The sequence below is a fragment of the Contarinia nasturtii genome, unplaced genomic scaffold (assembly GCF_009176525.2).
Source record: "Contarinia nasturtii isolate CC-2019 unplaced genomic scaffold, AAFC_CNas_1.1 Cnas_scaffold_4311, whole genome shotgun sequence".
Taxonomy (NCBI): domain Eukaryota; kingdom Metazoa; phylum Arthropoda; class Insecta; order Diptera; family Cecidomyiidae; genus Contarinia; species Contarinia nasturtii.
In genome coordinates this window covers 2,748,403-2,767,486 of record NW_022201606.1, presented here as the reverse complement: position 1 = coordinate 2,767,486, position 19,084 = coordinate 2,748,403, and the positions used below count along the sequence as shown (strand labels likewise).

Below are 19,084 nucleotides of genomic sequence, written 5' to 3'. Positions count from 1 at the left end.
AAACGAGTTTTCGTGCAGTATTCGGTAATCGGGTCTCTTTTCAGCTAACGCATATTTGCCGCTTGGTGGATGAGCTTGCGCAATTCAGTGCGCGGTATTTATAGCATACGATGTTGAATAAAAAAGCAAGAGCACAAGAATCATATCAGAACCAATAGCATTCAGAAAATGGAAGACCGAAAAAGAGAAAACGAACAATGCTGCCGAATGGTACGGACTTAAGCACCGCCCCTCATCGCATACGTACTGTATACTTTCGCTGTTCACATTCATGTGAATTCGTTCTTGCTGTGCACTTCTGCTGGTTTCGATCGCTGCTTGAATGTGTATTCTTTGTATGTTTGCCCCATGCGTTCTTCACATTTATTTTCATGTTGTACTGTTGATGTGTGTGCGTTGTTGCTTTGCACATTATTCACATCATCCTTGCCTGGCAAGATTTCAGTGTTGTACACACGATTCGATGCAGGCACGCATACCGTTTTTGAGTCGTTTGGGTCGCAGTGTGTGTCTTCAGTTTGTTGTATGACCAGTTTTGTTTTTCTCGTCGTTGAAGCGAGTCGCATCGCAGCAGGAAAAATAACCGAAAGATCAGAAAGACAGCACGACAAGAACACTTTTTCGTGAACATAGTGTCATCAGTGCTGTGAAAAGTTTTCCAAATTTCACTAAAAATCTTAATTTTCAACAAACAACAAAAAAAATCGTAATCAAGACTTGAAATATTGTGCACTACTTATTATGACTGAAACAGTTTGTTTTATATTTTGGTGAATAAAATGTGTATGTGAATTGTACAAGACTCAAATATTAAAATAAAAAAAAAACTGAAAAAGTGTTAATATTAATTTCTCAAATTGGATAAATTAGTGAAAGAGAATATTCAGTCGAATTAAACGAACTTCAATCGGTGAACAGAGACATTTGAACAAAAAAGAGAACAATTTCAAATCAGTGTTTAAAAAAACAAACAAAATAAAAATGATGATGAATGCTTTTATGGAGCCGACGGCTCCTCCACATCATGCTCAATTGGCAAGTTATGGCTTAAAAATGTCACCGCCACCGTTACACGATAATGTTGGCAGTGGTATGCTACCATCAAGTATGATGAATGCAAGTGCTAGTGATCATAGTGCCGTCGGTATTTCAAACAACACAAATTACCAATCATCTAGTTATGGTCCGTGTGCAGCTGCAACAGCTCCATATCCAACGTACGGTCGCGATTATTTATTGAAACGTGAACAAGACTATTTTTCGATGACCGGACAAACGGCAAGTGCGGCAGCCACTCCTGATCCAGTATTGTTCCCAGGAATGCATCATGCAATGCACGAAAATCAATTCAGTTCGTATCATCAGCATCAAATGCGAATGGGCATTGGAAGTGGCCCAGTTGGTTCGTCGATCACAGGACAAATTCCACCAACTCCAGTATCACATCAATCAGCAACGTCATCGATTACACCATCGGCTGGTTCCGCTCCACCAGAATACAGTCCATACCATTCACATCAGCATAATTTTGCATCTGTTATGCATGCACACAATGTTGCAAACTTTCCAATGAATGCTGGAACTGGCACCGGAGCCTTCTATCGATACTTGCGTCAACCACAACAAGCCGAGAAAAAACCAATGCAATGCGAATGGGTCGAACCTGAATCGTCGACAATTTCTCATCATCATCCACATCATCCACATTTTCACAGTTTGGGAAACACCAACAACAACAATAACAATGGATCGGGAGCAGGACGCAAATGTGGAAAAATTTTCCACACAATGCATGATATTGTTACTCATTTGACGGTGGAACATGTTGGCGGTCCGGAATGCACAACACACGCTTGCTTCTGGGCTGGATGTGCGCGAAATGGAAGACCATTCAAAGCCAAATATAAGTTGGTCAATCACATTCGTGTTCACACCGGTGAAAAACCCTTCCTATGTACTTGGGAAGGTTGTGGCAAAATCTTTGCCCGATCTGAAAATCTCAAAATTCACAAACGTACACATACTGGTGAGTACTCTTCAAATATATTACATACAAGCACTACACAAATTCATAAAAATTGACTCATTTGAATCAATATAATGTTTATTTTAACCCTTTGCTGCGCAATATCGTTCATTTCTGAACCAAAAAAGTGTGAATCATTTTGGTAAAAAAATATCGCTTATTTTGTTTCAAATATTATCTCATCAAAAAATCTATTTAAAAAATATTTACTACTATTTGAAATAAAAAAAAGAGTTATTCTTTCACTGCAATGATTCATATGTTAGAATTTAATTATATAAGACATTTCTCATACTAAGTTTCTTAAAAAAGCCATTTATTCTTAAAGAAGAAAAATATTAAAAGAAATCATCGTTTCAAATTTTACAAACAAGTATGTGGCAAAAAATTTTAGTTTTCAACTTGAACTTTTATCGAATGAAAAAAAAAAATTAAAAATTAAAAATTAAATTCGTACCAAAAATTGCATAATAAACACTGAACCTGGTTCAGCATTTAGCTATATTTTCAACTATTCAATTCTACGAGTTGGTTTACATTGTAAATCAAGTAGAAAAAATCGATGTTTTGATATAAATACACAAATTCCTAAAAAAATTTCCAAGAATGTAAGTGATACGAGAAATCAATTCCCTTCGTTTACCTGGTCCAAGTTTTTTTTTTTGTAGGTGTAAAGTTTACACTGTAAACTATGAATATATTGTCGTTGTTCATTCGGTTTATGGACTTGTTCGTAGAATCCAAAAATGTGCTCACAAAGAAACGAGCGTAGAAAAAGAGAAGAGAAATATTTTGAAGAAAAAAAAAGGTCATTTATGACAGCGATGCATGTATTGAAAATGTTCTGCTGAAAACAAAAATGTGATTCGAATATTACGAATGAAATCGATTCGAATGCGTTTAAATAATAATTTCTTTTGAATTCCATTTTACTACGCTGATTTTTCGTTCAATTCTCAAGGCCTTATGTCTCATTTAATATGTAATATGGTGTATTTATCGGGACCGTGACGGGGCAATTGATTGTTAAATAAAATCTCAACATCTCGAAACGCCTTCAATAATGTTCATTACTCTAATGATCCTCCAATCACGTAACAATCTGAATGTTTATTTACGGTTAATTTGGAGTGCATGCAGACAAAAAGTCAATTAGGCAAGTGGCCGCACGTGCATCTCTCTCTTATCGCATTCGTCACATATATTCAGAATAAAAGAGCTCTCAAAGCAAATGAATGCTGCTGTTCACGCGCAGCAACAGAGAACACTCTATAGTTTCGGTGCAGTTGAATAATGAAAATCATTTCCAATTACAGTCAAATCGAACAAAGGATAAAAGTCAAAAAATATATAATCTGATTGAAGTGCAAAACAGAAAAAAGGAAAATTTGTTCCGATTTCAATGGGTCGTCGTATGTAAATTTGTGGTTAAATGAATCGCTTTGTGTGTGGTTTTCAGATAAAATCTAGACGAATTGTTCGATCACGTGCCCAAATGTTGCTCAACTTTCATTAGCTTGTGAGTCTCCTATCATTTTCAAAATCAACGATGCTATCGTTCATGATCATCCCATAAAATAGTTTTAAAAGTCGACAATTTTTGCATTTGAAACGATAATTTTGTAGCTGATTAAAATCGAGACATTTCGTCTTTGAAGCGAAATTGTGTTAAAATGTTCCAAACCGATCCTTATCTGGCAACGAAAATCCTCGATATGTTACACCCGTTTCTATTAGAAGGCAATCAATGCGGTCTGACATTCAGTTCAATTGTATTCATTTAAGATGGAATGGATTACAAAACAACAAACAGAAAATAAACAAAAAAGTTGAAAACACACAGTTCTTAAGTCTGCGCAAAACCGTAAAAAAGGAACAAATCCGCACAAAATTGTAACAACGTTTTTTTTCATCTCTCAAAGACTCTTCACTTGAATGGTTTTGTGTTTTGGTCGTCAAGTGTTTGGAATTTAGAAAGAAAAATGGCATAATCGCAAACAGAAACGAAAACTAACAAATATATTCGAAATTGGAATCCGTATTCTTTTTCCCTTCTCATGTATGATCTAGAAAACGAGTTCAAAACTACTTGAATCACTGCCGTCGAATGCACAAATAATGAACTCTCTCGGCTACTTGATATTCGGAACAACGCAACTAAGAAGAAAACGGTTGCCAATTCCATCTTCATATAGCACAGATTAAACAACACAATATTGTTTTGTTGTACGTGTACAGATTCTCTCACCTCATTCAAGAGGCTATATTAACCGTTGTGTTGTGCAAAAATTCTAATCCCATGTCAAAAAAAACTACTCCATCTCCTTAATGCCTACGCTTTTATTTCGATTCCTTTCATTCGGAGCACTTTTTTGTGCTTAATTCCGTTCGGTCGCACCGAAAATACAAAAGGTAACCAAACAACACCTCAATTTCGGATTCACGAATTGGCACATTTTTTTGTGGGTGATTTTGATTTTCTGCCTGCAAATATATAAGTTACGAAAAGGAACAAAGTTACAAACCGAGACAACGATGTCGCCGTAAACAACAAAAACCAACAAACTAAAAATCGAATAAAGAACACGCCGCCACCAAGTTTACTTGCTCTTTCGTTAGCACTTCCATTGCATAAAATTGCAGAGTTTTGTGTTTGAATTGGCCCGTTGTATTTGTGTTGGTTCATTTAAAATACCAAAAATATTTCCGAAAGAAAATGAAACTTTTCGTCCGTTGTTGCTACGAAATAATAGTAATGTTTTGTTCATTGACCGGGCACGGACAAGGCATACATAAATAGAAGAAAAAAATAGAACGAATATTCGTTGCACGTAAATATTCGATACTATATAATGTTGGAATCGGATTAGCAAAATTGTTGGTAAAACTTACCACAACTGCGGTTGAATATGGCAAAACAACACATTTATATTTGCTGATGGCAAAAATGTGTGCATCTTGTTTCGGCTGCTGCTTAAGCATTTTCTGATGTTCATCGAATAAAACATAAGAAAATCAATATCAACGTAATTGACTACCATTGAGTAATGGAAGACAAGCCGACAAATGTGTAATTCATTTTGAAGTTTAAAGTAACCGAAATATTTTCCATTACTTTGTGATTGGGAAAAAATTGAGCCGAAATGGTTCAATAAATTTTTCAAGTGCTAATAATCATTTCGGATACTTTGTATTCAATCAATGATGAGACCAATCATGAAATGTGAATTTTAACAAACCAAAAAAAAAACCAGACGATTAAAAACACAAACAAAGCAATACAAAAGCCGCCGATTCCTTTTCTGTATTGTGAAATATCATTGCAGTGTTGAGGCCGCAATGTTTGCAACAGAAACAAAAGAAAGTGCGCCTTTTTTGACAGTCCACTACCTCACAAAACGATGACGGCGTCATGGTGATTGAACTCGGTACAAAACAGACATTTATGGTGCAGGTGGTTCATAATTTATCATTCGCAAGATTTTGTCACATGAAAAATTGCCATACAAATGATAACCGCTTGCGAAAAATTTGTAACCATTCATTTGGAAAGAAATATTTTAATTTCAAGTGAAAATTAATCATCTTTTAAGCAAAAGTACTTGATTCAAAATGCTGACCAAATTATAAATTTAATCATTTTTAATTAGGAATCAATATTTTGTGCTGGTTTTTGATTGTTGTTATTAATTTTAGTGCCGCTTCAGTAAAATAATGAAAGAAATATGCTTCGTGTGTGCGATACTAATGAGTTGCAATGAATTTATGTGTAAAAAAAATCCACGAAAAGTCAAGCCCGCCGATGACAAGCCGACTGGTCAAATGAGAGAGTCATTCAGACACACGAAAAAAAAGGATCAATAATTTATTAAAGCGAAGATACGTTCAGTATCGTTTTAATTTTTTGGCCAAAATTTTATTAATAATTAATAACATTTTTGACTCTTACTTACTCCCAATTTCGTTGTCGTTTGTTATTTTTTTCTCTCTTCATTTTTACGTTTAAACAAGACATAAATAAAATGTTTGAAAAAAAAACAACGAACTTATTTTGGACAACGACAAAACTAACAACTGCACCAACAGAACGGCGTAAAGAGGTGCACAACGCGCCCGCTCATGAATGTCAAGACAATATTTCTTGCTTTCGTAAAGAAAGACGTCTTCGTTTTTCTCTCTTTCGCTTCAATTCTCATTCAGTCTCTTTTTTTTCTGTTCTTCATTATTACAACAAGTTTAGTTTATCGTTTTGTCTCGCGCGTTTCTTGTGTTTTCATCCAGAGTACATGCCTATTTTTTTTTCTCTTGTATTCGTTCGGTTATTGTTGGTGCTTACGATTTTTTTTTATGATTAATTTCGATTTTGGATAAATCTTCTTTTTATTCCGTTCAGCGTTTATACTTCTTTCTGGTTGAAAATTTTCGTGTTTTTCTTCGATCGTTTCGTTTATCAGCTCGAACTGGTATTCAATTCTGGTAAATGTTATGCTGTTCAATATTGGAATGCTTAGCAGCTCTATCTTTGCTTCTTCATTTATTGCCTCTTCTTGCGTGGAGAGAGAGAAGGAGAGAAAGAGAGAGTGCGGGAGAATACGGAGCGAGAAAAAAATCTGAAGAATTTTTGGTTTCGAGAAAGACAAGCACGATCCAAACGTCATTCGAATCGTTTGCTCTGTGGATATGTGCAAAAATTAATGAAAAATAATAATAAAAACGAAACAAAATTCAAAAAATGAACCAACGAATTCAAATGTGCGATATTAATCTTCTTGTGTGTTTTATTACGTTCGTGGAATTGAGCTGAAAACGATGTAAACAATTTAACAGACTCTCAATAGTTTAATAGTTTGAACAGAACAGACACGAGCTTCTCATGTGCGTAAATGATTGGAATGCGGCAATGGTACACACACACACACAAACATGCCCATTTGCCAAAGTTTCAGAAAATTTTCTTATTGAAATCATATGCATTTATTAGTCATTAACATTTAATTAATTACCACATGGTTGTTTTGTTTTTGCTTTGTTTCAAATATATTCTGTTGAGTGACGCCTCTCGAATTTTATGGCACTTTTATAAATGATTCATAATTAAATTTCTGCTAATAATGATTGTGTTGGTGTTTTTTTCTCATTGGCAACAAATTGTGAATTTTTTCATACGATAACATTTTTAACACAAAAGACTTGTGTTTCTAAACCGAAGAGACAATCTTTCGTTGAACATGTCAAACTTTCGAAACTCCATTGCATGATTTTATCGACAAATTAAAAATGTGCAAAGAAGGTGATAAATTCTTGAATTTCCCTCCCGTTTTTTTTTTGTTCGTTTTCAAAATGTACATAAAAATGTCTCGCTACATTGAACAAACGAGATACTTACTATCGGATCGATCTTGTTCGTGCGCATATTATATTGTCAACAAGTCGCGCGCCACCAAATTTTCCACGAATCAAAACCGAATTCCGATGAATCAAGTTTGCTTGCGATATTTTTATGATGTGAGCACTTAAAATATCACTTGTGTCATACAGATCGATTGTCTGAAATCTCTCACCTTCACATATGCTCTTGCAAAATGATAATGAAGATATTAATTTTCAACGATGCTAGCGCACCCGGATTGTTTTTCATTGATTTTTTTTTATGCTACAGACAAAAACAAACGAAAAAAAATCGATGTCGAACAACGAAAGTAATTAGCATTATGGATGGCGCATCGTCGCTGTCTAAGGAAAAGGCATGCGTGAATGACAACACACAGTTCCATTTCATTAGACAAAGTGTCAGTTGAAAAGTCATGTATGACATTAGTTTTACATGTGTCCGTATAAAATTACCACCGTCCACTCATATACGGTAGACGATGAAGGCTTAGCAAAGAGTATGGACGAAAAAAAAATGCGATTGTTATAAATAAGGAATGGCAAATTATTATTTGTCGCCGTTGGTTTCGATTGATTGAGCACAGTTTAGCGTCAGAGGCAAACAGTGTTTATTTGACGAAAATCCGACACATACCTCCTCATGCACTGATTTGTTTTGGCTATAATTTACTCTCAAAGTCTTCCAATTTTTCATCAATGTTTTTTTTTCTTCGTTGAAAAGATTTATGTCTTTCGGACGCTGAATGGGTGACACCTTGAAACATCAACCAATGCAAGTGAACGACGATGTGAAACAGGCACAGTAAACAAAATACATTTTAAAATTACATTCGATAAAAAGCACTTGAAAAGGCGTCAAAATGAAACACAAGATGATAATTTTTGTCACATATATATATATTTTTTTAGCTTGTGTCCTTTCGCCCGTCTCTTTTAACATCTGCTTCGCGTACAATTCATTACAAATTCCTTGCCATCACATAAAAATGCTTTCGGGTTGCTTATCTCAAAAAAAGGGACAGTTTTGAGTGGCTAATTTTATGTCTTAATACTGATGTAAATTACCGCCGCTGCTCAATGTTTTCGGTTGTCGGTTGCATCGGACCGACATTTGACACATGTTTTACATCGATAACTATAAAAACCAATTAATTGAAGCGTGTTTATTTTGTTTTTACAGTTGACAAGCGTTAATTTATCTCTTCTGAGCATCCTTTAAATAGTTTTAATTTGTTGTCCGTTCGTTGATAAAATATGCAGGCGGTCTTGCTAACCCATTGATTGAACTCTTCGAGATATTTTATACAATTTATAATTTAATGAATTAAAACGGAAATTAAAATGTACTGATGTGCTACTATTCACTTCAATTAATTGATCGCTCCAATTTGTTTTGCTCAAATGTATTGAAAAAAAGAGTTTAAGGCGTTTCAAAATAGTTTAAATCACGTCAAGTTAACAGCTCAAAGAATAGATCGTGTTGGCGTCAGTTCAAAGTGAACGCCTTTCACTTTAAAATCGATTTGTTTCACACAATTATCCACTCGATAAAATTTCGATAACACCATTCCAACAAGAAATAGATCAAACCGAAAAAATTCGAACATTTAACGCAACAAATAAAAAAATAGCCATGTGTTCCCGAAAAATGTGTCAACAATTTTTTTGACAAATAACCTATTAATCACAAACATTATATGCGCACTTACACACTATCCTCATATAACCTAGAACCTATCAATTGCAAAAAGAACAAATAACAGCGTCGGTTTAAACCAGCAAAAATAATATGACTAATAAAAAATAAACAACTTTCCTCGTGCAGCATGACCGAAAAAAAAATCCGGAATTGAATAGAAAAAAGGGAGGATATACAAAAACTCACTCATATACACAATGAAAAAAATATGAATTTCATCCTGTATTCATTTGTATGCGCTGCGAAATGCAATGACACCCAATTTGATGACATGATATTCATTGGGATTCTTGCTTTTCTCTATTGGCTGGTGTAGAAGTGAAGTAAAAAGAGTAGATAAAAAGTTGTATTTTATTTTTATAAAACAAACATTTGTTCAAAGCATAAATCACATTGCAAAATGGTCTGTTGTTGTGCTGGTTTCATAGCCAGCTGTATTCTATCTCAAAACTGTTCCAAACATCAAATATTTGATTTGAATTGATCGTATTGTTTTCATACTCAATAAAATTATGCAAACGATTTCAATCAAGTCATTGATTTGAATTTTCGAGCCTTTCATTCGTCTTTGTGTCTACGTTAAGTTTATTTCCGAGAAATATTAGAAAAAATCTCGATCTTTTTCGGCTCATATTAGATAAACGTATTCAAGTTTGAAATATAATCAACCCGCTTTCGCCAATTTGTAGAAAATTGTTAAATATGTTGTTGACATTTGACGCTGTGTGCAGACGATGGATGATGAGTTTGATGTTTTTTACCAACAAAAATTCAACATACATTTAAAAGAATGCTCGAGCAATAATGGCGAACCATTGTCGATTCTCGTTTGTAAGTATGTATGCGTACGTATTTCAGTCAAACCATCCTTTTACCGTAATATTACATAGGTAGAAATGGTATAGATCGTTCACTGTTTTGAGTGTGTTTGTGCATCATTAGCGATCATCTTCGTTCGTTAGGCCTGCTGAAAATTTTACGTGTACATAAAGCATAAATACCTAACTCAAATCCAAAACGAAAAACGTCCTTCATTTTTTATCCTTGTTGCGCAACAGCATTGCACAAAGCAGGGAGAGAATATTATTCAATATTGCTGTTGGTGACGATGACGATGATGATGTTGATGTTTGAGTGAATCTTTCGCTTATTTATTTTCAATTGTTTGGTTTTTGAATAAGGGGAGAGTGTAGGTACTTGTATAGCGATGACAATACCAGACGCAAAACACATACAATTGCAATTGAGCCAAACAATGAGCCTGAACGAGTCGAATGAAGCACTAAATGATCTATCTATTGTCTGTGGATTTAATGCGAATGAATAATAATAATAAATAAATAAACAGATGGGTTTTGTTGTCTCTTTTGGTTGTGCGCTTCTGGGCTGGCGGTTTTTTTATATTCGTGTGTGTTTGTGCGGTGTGTGCTCGCGCTTACGAAATTTCCCAGCCTCTTATATGCCTTTTGATATTTTAACGCGTTGCGTTTGTGTACGCAAGCATTTTTTTTTGGAAGCCAAACTCTCAATTGTTCTTGTTTGAAGTGTCCAAAGTATTATTCATATAGAGACAAGCGGGTGCTTGCGCCTAATCCGGCCAGAGCAATAAAAAATGAAAGATTTACCGCGATGAATCGTTAAAATCGGGAAAAAGTAGCAAAGTACCGGTATTTGCATGAACTTTGAGCCATCGTTCACTGTTAGACAATCGACATTAGAAGAAAGTTTTGCGCTTCGTTCATGCAAATGCACATTGATATACGATGGAATTATTCAAATATCCAAAAAAAAGAAGAAATTGTTGACGATGGTGCGTGCGCGGGCGATAAATGGATTTTGTATGGGATCTTTTACTGTACAGAGCGAGAATTAATTTTGATTTAGAACCATGAAGTTGTTTTTCGTTGTGATTCCATAAATTAATGTGTTTCACATCTCTTAGCGTTTGGCAAAACCCGATAGAGAAAAAAAACCGTGTGGTCTCTATTGTGGCTCCACTCTGATAGTCTGGCCGTTTTGTTGCTAGCCCAAAGTGAGATGCAATTGAATTTGCTCGCCCGTTTATTTCGTGTGATAATGGCACATTCCAGATTTTCGGGCGATTGTGTTTGGTTTGCTGCTTTTATTGATTTTATTGTGATAACAATGTGGTCGATGGCGACCATTGTTCCAGCAAAACGTGTAATCAAATCAATACGGTATCAGGCGTATAGTGTATTGAGTCATTCAAAATGGAATACAAAGGACCATAGTGCACAATCGATGAGCAAATAGACACCAAACATAATTCATAATTCAATTCTTGGAATAAACAATTCAATTTTGTGCGATTGCATGCCGTTCTGTAGCGGTAAAACTTCAACACCACATTTTTTTGTTTGTTCGGTTCGGTGCGAATGGTGTCGGCTTCAACAGCAATGTTATGCTCAAAACAACTATTTGCCATGTAAGTGAGTGCATAGTTTTTGCGCGTGTGATTTTAACAACGCGATAGACACGATTGCAATCGCAAAACACTTATTTACCCGAAAATTCCATGGAAAACTATGAACAACCTGCCGATAAATCTTTGAACATAAAATGAAATATCGGATGTCAGAAGAAAAAAATGGCGATGATTCAATTCCAAAACAAAAAGCCATTGTTTGCCACGCTTTGTGTGTGTGTACAACAACTATTATTGCTCGCTGCAAAAACATCGAATTTTAGTCGATAGCAGATTCTCGTTTGCAATACATACAAACTAAACTAAAACTTATGGAATTATTATCATGCGCAATACAACATTTTACAACATCACGCGCCAAATTGCACCAGCTAAATGGTGTTATTGCTGCTGGATGAAAAAAACGGCATTAAATCGGGAATTCGACTAGTTTGCCAGGGAGATTCACGTTTTGAATATCGTTATCCATCGAATATTACTGGATTGGAATTTGAATTTGAATTGCTTTTAAGTTTTATATGAATTTCAGCATTAGTTTTTTTGTTACCTCAACATCTGGCCAAACGACAATCTTTTCGATAGTCGGCTTTTCGTTTCATAATAAAAGAAAAAAAAAAAGATGTAATTGATTTACTGTTACGACAATCACATCGAGCTTCATTTTACTTTAAGTGTTTGGCATTCATTTTAATTACCTTTCTTGAACCATTCACTTGGACTAACTGTTTGCGCAACCTGTTTGCTAAACAAAGCTGTCGCCAGGCCAATAATAATCCCTAGATATTTAGCGAAAAAACAAATCGCGATAAAATAAATAATTGTGATCTAAAACAGGCAAAACCGCGATAATTTATAAAAGACATCACAACTGTTTCACATACTACGCTCCTAAAACCCATCATTAAAGTTTGGTATTACATAATCATTTTCATCTTATTTATTGAACTCGTTTTGAAATCGATGCACTTTTTGAATGAATACGAATCGAACAAATAAGAATGCGATACGTTTTAAATTGCCGTCTTCGATTTTAAATTGCAATGACATAATACCAATGCTATCCCGTACAAGGTATAAATCGATCGTTTCATATGTAATTCCAAAAAAAAGAACTACTACAAATAAATAAGGATCTTAGGTGGTAGTTGACATATTGTAACAAAAACACGGAGATTGAGTATGTGTGTGTGTGCTGTTATACACATTCGTTATGTTTGCGCATCCTATCTGTCGACCCCGCTCTTCGTATTTTTTTAAAAATACATTTTCAATTGAATAGTTTTCCATTTGTTACTTTCTTCCCTTTCGCACTCTCGCAAGGGAATTTAACTTGATACATTTGATTCTTGAAATTTTATGAATACGGTTATTGTTGTTGTTGTTCCGTATTTTGCTTCTCATTCCATTCAGTCCGTTTTCTCGCTCTTTTATTTTGGTGTTTGGTATGTTTGACAGTGTGATGTGAGCTTGGCTTGACAATAGCCGATACTTAAGCACCTTAACTACCGTTTAATAATAATAAACATCATAAATAATGCCTATTTATATGTCGTTCGATGTCAGCTGAAGTGAAGAGAAGAGCCGATTGGCTTCGCATAAATAAGAGAATACGGGAAAATCAATCGAAATATATAAAATATATGAAAATTGAAAACACTCACATACACCTATGGATAATCGTGTGTGCTGCAAACACCAAACAACTTCCATTTTTACGATGCAGCCTCATTGTTCGATTTATTCGTAGAAGTTTTGTCGATTCAAGTAGGTATATCATTTCATGTTAACCATTTTAAAAAGTGTCAACGAGTTTGTTTTCAAGTTTGCGTAAATATTTTGAAATACAAGGCATATAAATTGATGACAAAAGACAACAATTGATAATTTCACTTCCGCCACACCATTTTAAATCGTGTGAAGATGCTCACTTTTCTTTTCAATTTCGTCGTTTACATTTCAAATTATGGACAACATTTTGAAGACTTTATTGACATCTTTTGTCATTTTACCGTCGGAAAATTCGACATTTTTTTCTCGCAAATGTTTCGGTTATACGTCATTCGATTTATTTTACAACATGACGTGAATTTAGAACGATATATTTTGTGAATTCAAATTTTAATATGCGCTATAAATAATAATTAAATTTAGTCTCAAATTAAAAAGAAACACTTCAGCGATTTATCTATTCTGAAAAATGATCACAAAAAGCGAGAACAATTTTTTATTGATTTCATTCAATGGCGACTATTTTTGACCATCGGATTAAAAACGAGCTCATAAGGCACAATGCCCGTGATATGATGTGCTGATTTTATTTCGATGATAAAAAAAATATTGAATTTGGATGAGAGGCAAAAAAAATACATTGATCGAAATTCCGAAGCGAAATTCAAAATAAACCACAAAACCACGGAAACTGGTCACAAAAACACGACTCCACTCAATTGATGCTACAACTACAAAGATGCGTACATATTGAAATCGATCCACATTATTATTAATATTGGCCGAATGGTTATTGTTGTTTTTTTCGAACCGAACGTTTGTGTTAGTGTGTGCATTTTTTGTGCGCTACAAACGTTCCGCAAAAACAGCGAATAAAAGGAACAAAGATAGCAAAACTGAAATCTTGTTTAACAATTTTATTTGATGCTTTAACAAAATTATTAAAATAATAAATGTGTTCTTTTTTTGGCTTTGTCCTTTTGTTGCCATTCATAATTTTTCTGGTTGAACCATCTATTTCGGAGCCGATAATGTTCGTTCATTCGCAAAAAAGGCTCGAATGTATATATTTTTTTTGTTCGAATCAACCATGTAAATGGGATAACATAGCGCACTTTGCGTTACATAAATTTTAATAATGTGTCAAATGAAATGAAGGAAAAAAAGGTTCGTTCGTTTATTTCGATTGTGAATTTGTGGTCCGAATTTTTTGATCATTTTTTTCGCTTTTTACGCCACGTTTGAAACCAAATATCGAATACAATCCGTTGTCTCGTGTTGTCGTTTTTTTCTGTCTGCATTATGACACATGCAAAATATGGAATTTTTCGATCAGGTTCTAAATTAATATCGGTGAGAAAAGACTACACGTATATTTTTTGCTCGAAAAGGCCAAAAGCGGCACTTTTTACCACACTTAAACACGAGAACGAAAAAAAAACAGAAATAATTCCACAGCAAAAAGCGATCAGAGAGAAAGAGAGAGAGGTCAAAAGATTATAACAGACCAAATTTGATTAATTTTATATTTTTTATAGATATATTTTTTTAATTAACACCTCTGGTGCGTGGAGAAAAACAAGGTGATCACAGCTCAAAACGACTATGTCAACAAGTCATCAGTTGTTGACACAAAATTGCTCTCGATAGAAAAGCAACTTCGGTCGGCCGACTTGAATCGAACCGAATTTACATTCAGCGATAATAAATTATATATAAATAAAAACTAATTTGATTTGTGTGCAATTAATGTACGCATTTCATTCCATTCTCACTCTATATTATAACCGATAATTATTAGCACAGCGGGACGAGTCTGTTCGTAAGTTGCTCTGTGTGTGTGAGGGAGAGAGAAAAAAAAGAACTAACAACACGAAATAGCCGGAAAAGTAAAGAGCAAACTTCTTAAAATGGTAAAAATAAATCAAAGATGTTGCGCAACCAAATTGCACCACAAAACAAATAAAAACGGGGAATTTCACAAAGTAAAAAGCTACCGTTTTCGTTGCAAAGAAGTTGAACGTGAAGTCGATGCCAAACAGTGTAGGTCTTCATCGAATGCCTACTGACAGCTTTCAATTTTTTCAAGTATCGCCGGTTAATTGCGCTGCTGTGCATACAAAAATTTCAAAAGAAAATGCGAAACCGCAAACAATCGATTTAGTCCTAAACATATAAATGGAATCGCACGTGCATTTGGCCCAAAGGGACTCGAGAACACTTTACGGATATAACCACGAAGGCACTTCGAAATTGGCTCGTTTAAAATGCACAATCATTATTTGCGCCTTGTTTTTTTTTTTTGTTTCGTTTTTGCCCGCGTGCTTGCCATTTCAATGCAAAAGCACACATCGATATAGCCGAAGACACCTGAACCACGCGTCAGTTGTTCGTTGCTCTCTTCAACGGCCCATCCGCGATGCATCTTACCGACAACGAAAGAAAATTAATTGAAAAATTAGTATGTGTGCATTTGGCCAAGCTTTGATTATAGACTGTCGGCACAATGCATTTAACTCGTTTCATTTTCTACCGATTTTTACTGTTCTAGTTGCACACCCAGTGGTCAGCAGCCGATTGAAATGTTTCCGATACATGGCCATTTCTTTCATCGCTTTGAAAATGATGCGCTTCAACAAGAGATAAACAAAAATCATCACATTGTTTTATTGACTCAACCTACTGGATTTTCAACAAAATACAGTGGTAGTACGGTCCACTTCAAGATGAATTCCAAATGAGTTTGTGCCATCGGAATGCTTACCGGCTTACTAGTGAATAAAACAGTGGAAAAGATACAAAATTTATGAAATTAAATGGACTACGCCCACCACTCACACCCATAATTATGGTTTATTATAAACATTAGAGCCGAAATGTATCGCGCTGAAATATGCCACTTAATTCTATTTCACTTTTTTGCCGCTTTCTTTTCGCATTTATATTTGCGATTCATTCAACGACTCCCAACGATGGTCGTTCTCCAACAAAATTGAATGCAATTCCATTGGGAGGCTGACGAAAAAAAACAACAACACACGAATACAGCGAATATGATTTAGTGACCACATTTACGTACCCAGATTGCTTTCGATTCGTTTATTTAAGAGAATAATTCCGCTTTTATTTGGCTTTATGTCTTTGATCGCATTACGCACTCGTATTTTGTCCGTCGTACCATATGCAAGAGTAAAAACTTTGTAGTTTCAGTCACACGCATTTTCATTCTTTTTCTTTCGTTTTCCTTTTCAGTTCACCATTTCGATTAATTCATTTGTAGTTGCGTTACGTTACGCAATTTATACGCTTATAAATTGTGAGTGAAGCCAAATCTCATTTGCCGCATTCGCTGTGACATTTGTTTCATGCATTTCTCTAATTAAAAACCAGAATATAAATTCAAAAGGATAATTATCTGAGCATTAAAGTAGAAATTATGCACCAACACACATTTGAATACATTCAAATACAGCACTATTTCAAGAATGAGTGGCGCGAGCGAGCGAAACGGTGCGTATGACAATTACCACACTCTCCACACTCACCCATTCGGACGAATGCTAAAGCGATTTTTATAACAAGAAATCCATTTTGATTATATTTCTGTTTAATTTTGGATTTTTTACGTGGCTGTTCCACCAGTTTAATTTCTACCTTCCAAAACGTTGTACGATTCTTGTTAACCAACTTGACAGGTCATTAATTTGAAATATACATATTTTTTTTTTCGTTTGTTCGTTCATTCTCATTGCTTGTATTGTGTACGCGTTTCTTCTTCCATTTTCATTTTGGTGGTCAATAAACAGTTTTATGATGTTTGGGTAGGAAAAAAAAAGTGTATATAAACACAGTTCGTGCTCGTGTCGAGAGTTCGGGCCTGATGATAACCAGCACTGCGGTGATGACGATGACGATGTCGACGTCAACGGGCGGAAAGAAATTCAGTGCCCGTAAATTCATGTTAACATCCGAATTATATATGTTGGTAATTCATGCATGACCAAAAATGGACACTTTCTTGCTCTTGAAAGGTGTTTTCAATGGAAATTATCCTTTAGAGGTGTCTTCGACTTGAATTATCGGCCATTTTGGTCATTCCCATTCATTTAGGTGGCAGCTCGTGTCGAATATAAATATGTATGTATATCTGCTCGACATTTCGACACCTTGAGAAATGCTTGCAACTGACAAGCTCACTTGAACAACACACTCTGAACAAACTGTCTCAATTTCGACAAAAGTTGCAACGAGAAAAAAAAAGAAACTTTTCACCACAAATATTGGAAAAGTTTTCCGCTGATACTTTGCACAAAATACCAACGTGTAAGTATTGATTGAGTCAAAGTACCTAGAGCCACCACATAAAAAAACTACTTTTTCCCGAACTGCTGCTCATGGCTTGCAGCCATTTACTTTGCAGCGTGTCGATATAATGTCGATACAAATGACGCGAACATTAAACGAATCGATTTTTCGCATTATAATCATAATGATCGTCATCACTGCGTCTGGAGAAAAACCAACAGCAACGCTAATTCTATAAAATTACCTCGTAAAACACGTCGAAGGAGGGCACAAAAGACGATATAAAAAAGTGTTTGCGTTTTTTTTCGCTTGATTTTTTCCACATTTTCCGCCTTAAACAGCAACTACTCGAAATTCTTCACCGTTTATACTTTTTATGGTTCTTTTATTACTTCGGTTTTTGTGGTGCAAAAGTCTTATTTACGCTTGTACGATAGCTGAAAGCTGATTTCTTTACCATACGCGATATATGTTGCGTTTACGTTTGGGATTTCTGTGCAAACAATGCACCAAACAAATCACAGGGTTGATTGATGAAATCTAATACATTTTAATTTCCCGAAATGAGGAAATGTACAATGATGATGTTGTCGGTAATTGTTTTTGAGTGGCAGCCGTAAATCTACTCAATTTGATATAATGGCCCTCTTGTTAGCTATTTCACATCATGAATTTCGGTGTACAATTGTCGAATGCACTTAAACGTTGCACATTCAATGGGAGACACGATATATTTGCATCGCAATCATTAATTTTGCTTAAAGATGCTCACTTCATTTGATTTATATTGCGTATCGTATACGCATTGCTTGCGGCCAACTTGAACATCCAAATTTATCTTGTGGTCATATTTAACTGATCATTCAACTTAAATTAATTGATTTGTTGAAAATAATTGAAACAAATCCGTCTGATATCATAACAAGCTCAATTAAATTATGCAAACGATCATATATGACAGATGGAAGTATGATGAGAGTAATAACAATTTGTTCAATTAAGTTCCGCGTATTTTCAAGTGCACTCATTCCGTTTAATGAATGTCATTTTGAATCTCGTTCAAAAGACGGGCAAAATTAAAATCTCCGTTTTTTTAAAAAAAAGTCTCAAACTAAATCTCAGCTGATGCTTCAGTTGAAATGTCAATCTGGACCAAAACTTCTGTTATATAAACCCAGAATGCAACGACCTGAAATACATACATTTTCGACGATTTATTTCTCAGCATATCCAATTACATTCGTATTTGAAAATGTATGTTTATCGCTGGTATTGCGGTTTGAAATCGCCTTTGTTCCCATTTTTGACAATACAATGAGTTCACACAAAGGAAATGCGATTCGAATATTCAAGCAACAACAAGGTACAATTTTTGAAAATTGCTCATTTCAGAATTGACCTGATCACGGTTTAGCTCAAAATATATGGTTTCTTTTTCATCTGTCTGAACTGGAAATCCTTCAATATTTCAAATCGCTTTAGTGTTTTG

The 19,084-nt window shown here is 34.8% G+C and overlaps 1 protein-coding gene across 1 annotated transcript in view; it reads left to right on the top strand.

The window, feature by feature from the left end:
* Window positions 1–551: 551 nt before the first annotated feature.
* LOC116350689 (zinc finger protein ZIC 4) overlaps window positions 552–19,084 on the top strand; it is a 36,131-nt gene continuing 17,598 nt past the window's right edge. The window contains exon 1 of the mRNA XM_031782581.1: window positions 552–2,026. Within this exon, the coding sequence (XP_031638441.1) occupies window positions 982–2,026 (1,045 nt within the window). The 5' untranslated portion in view covers window positions 552–981. The remainder of the gene's footprint in view (window positions 2,027–19,084) is intronic.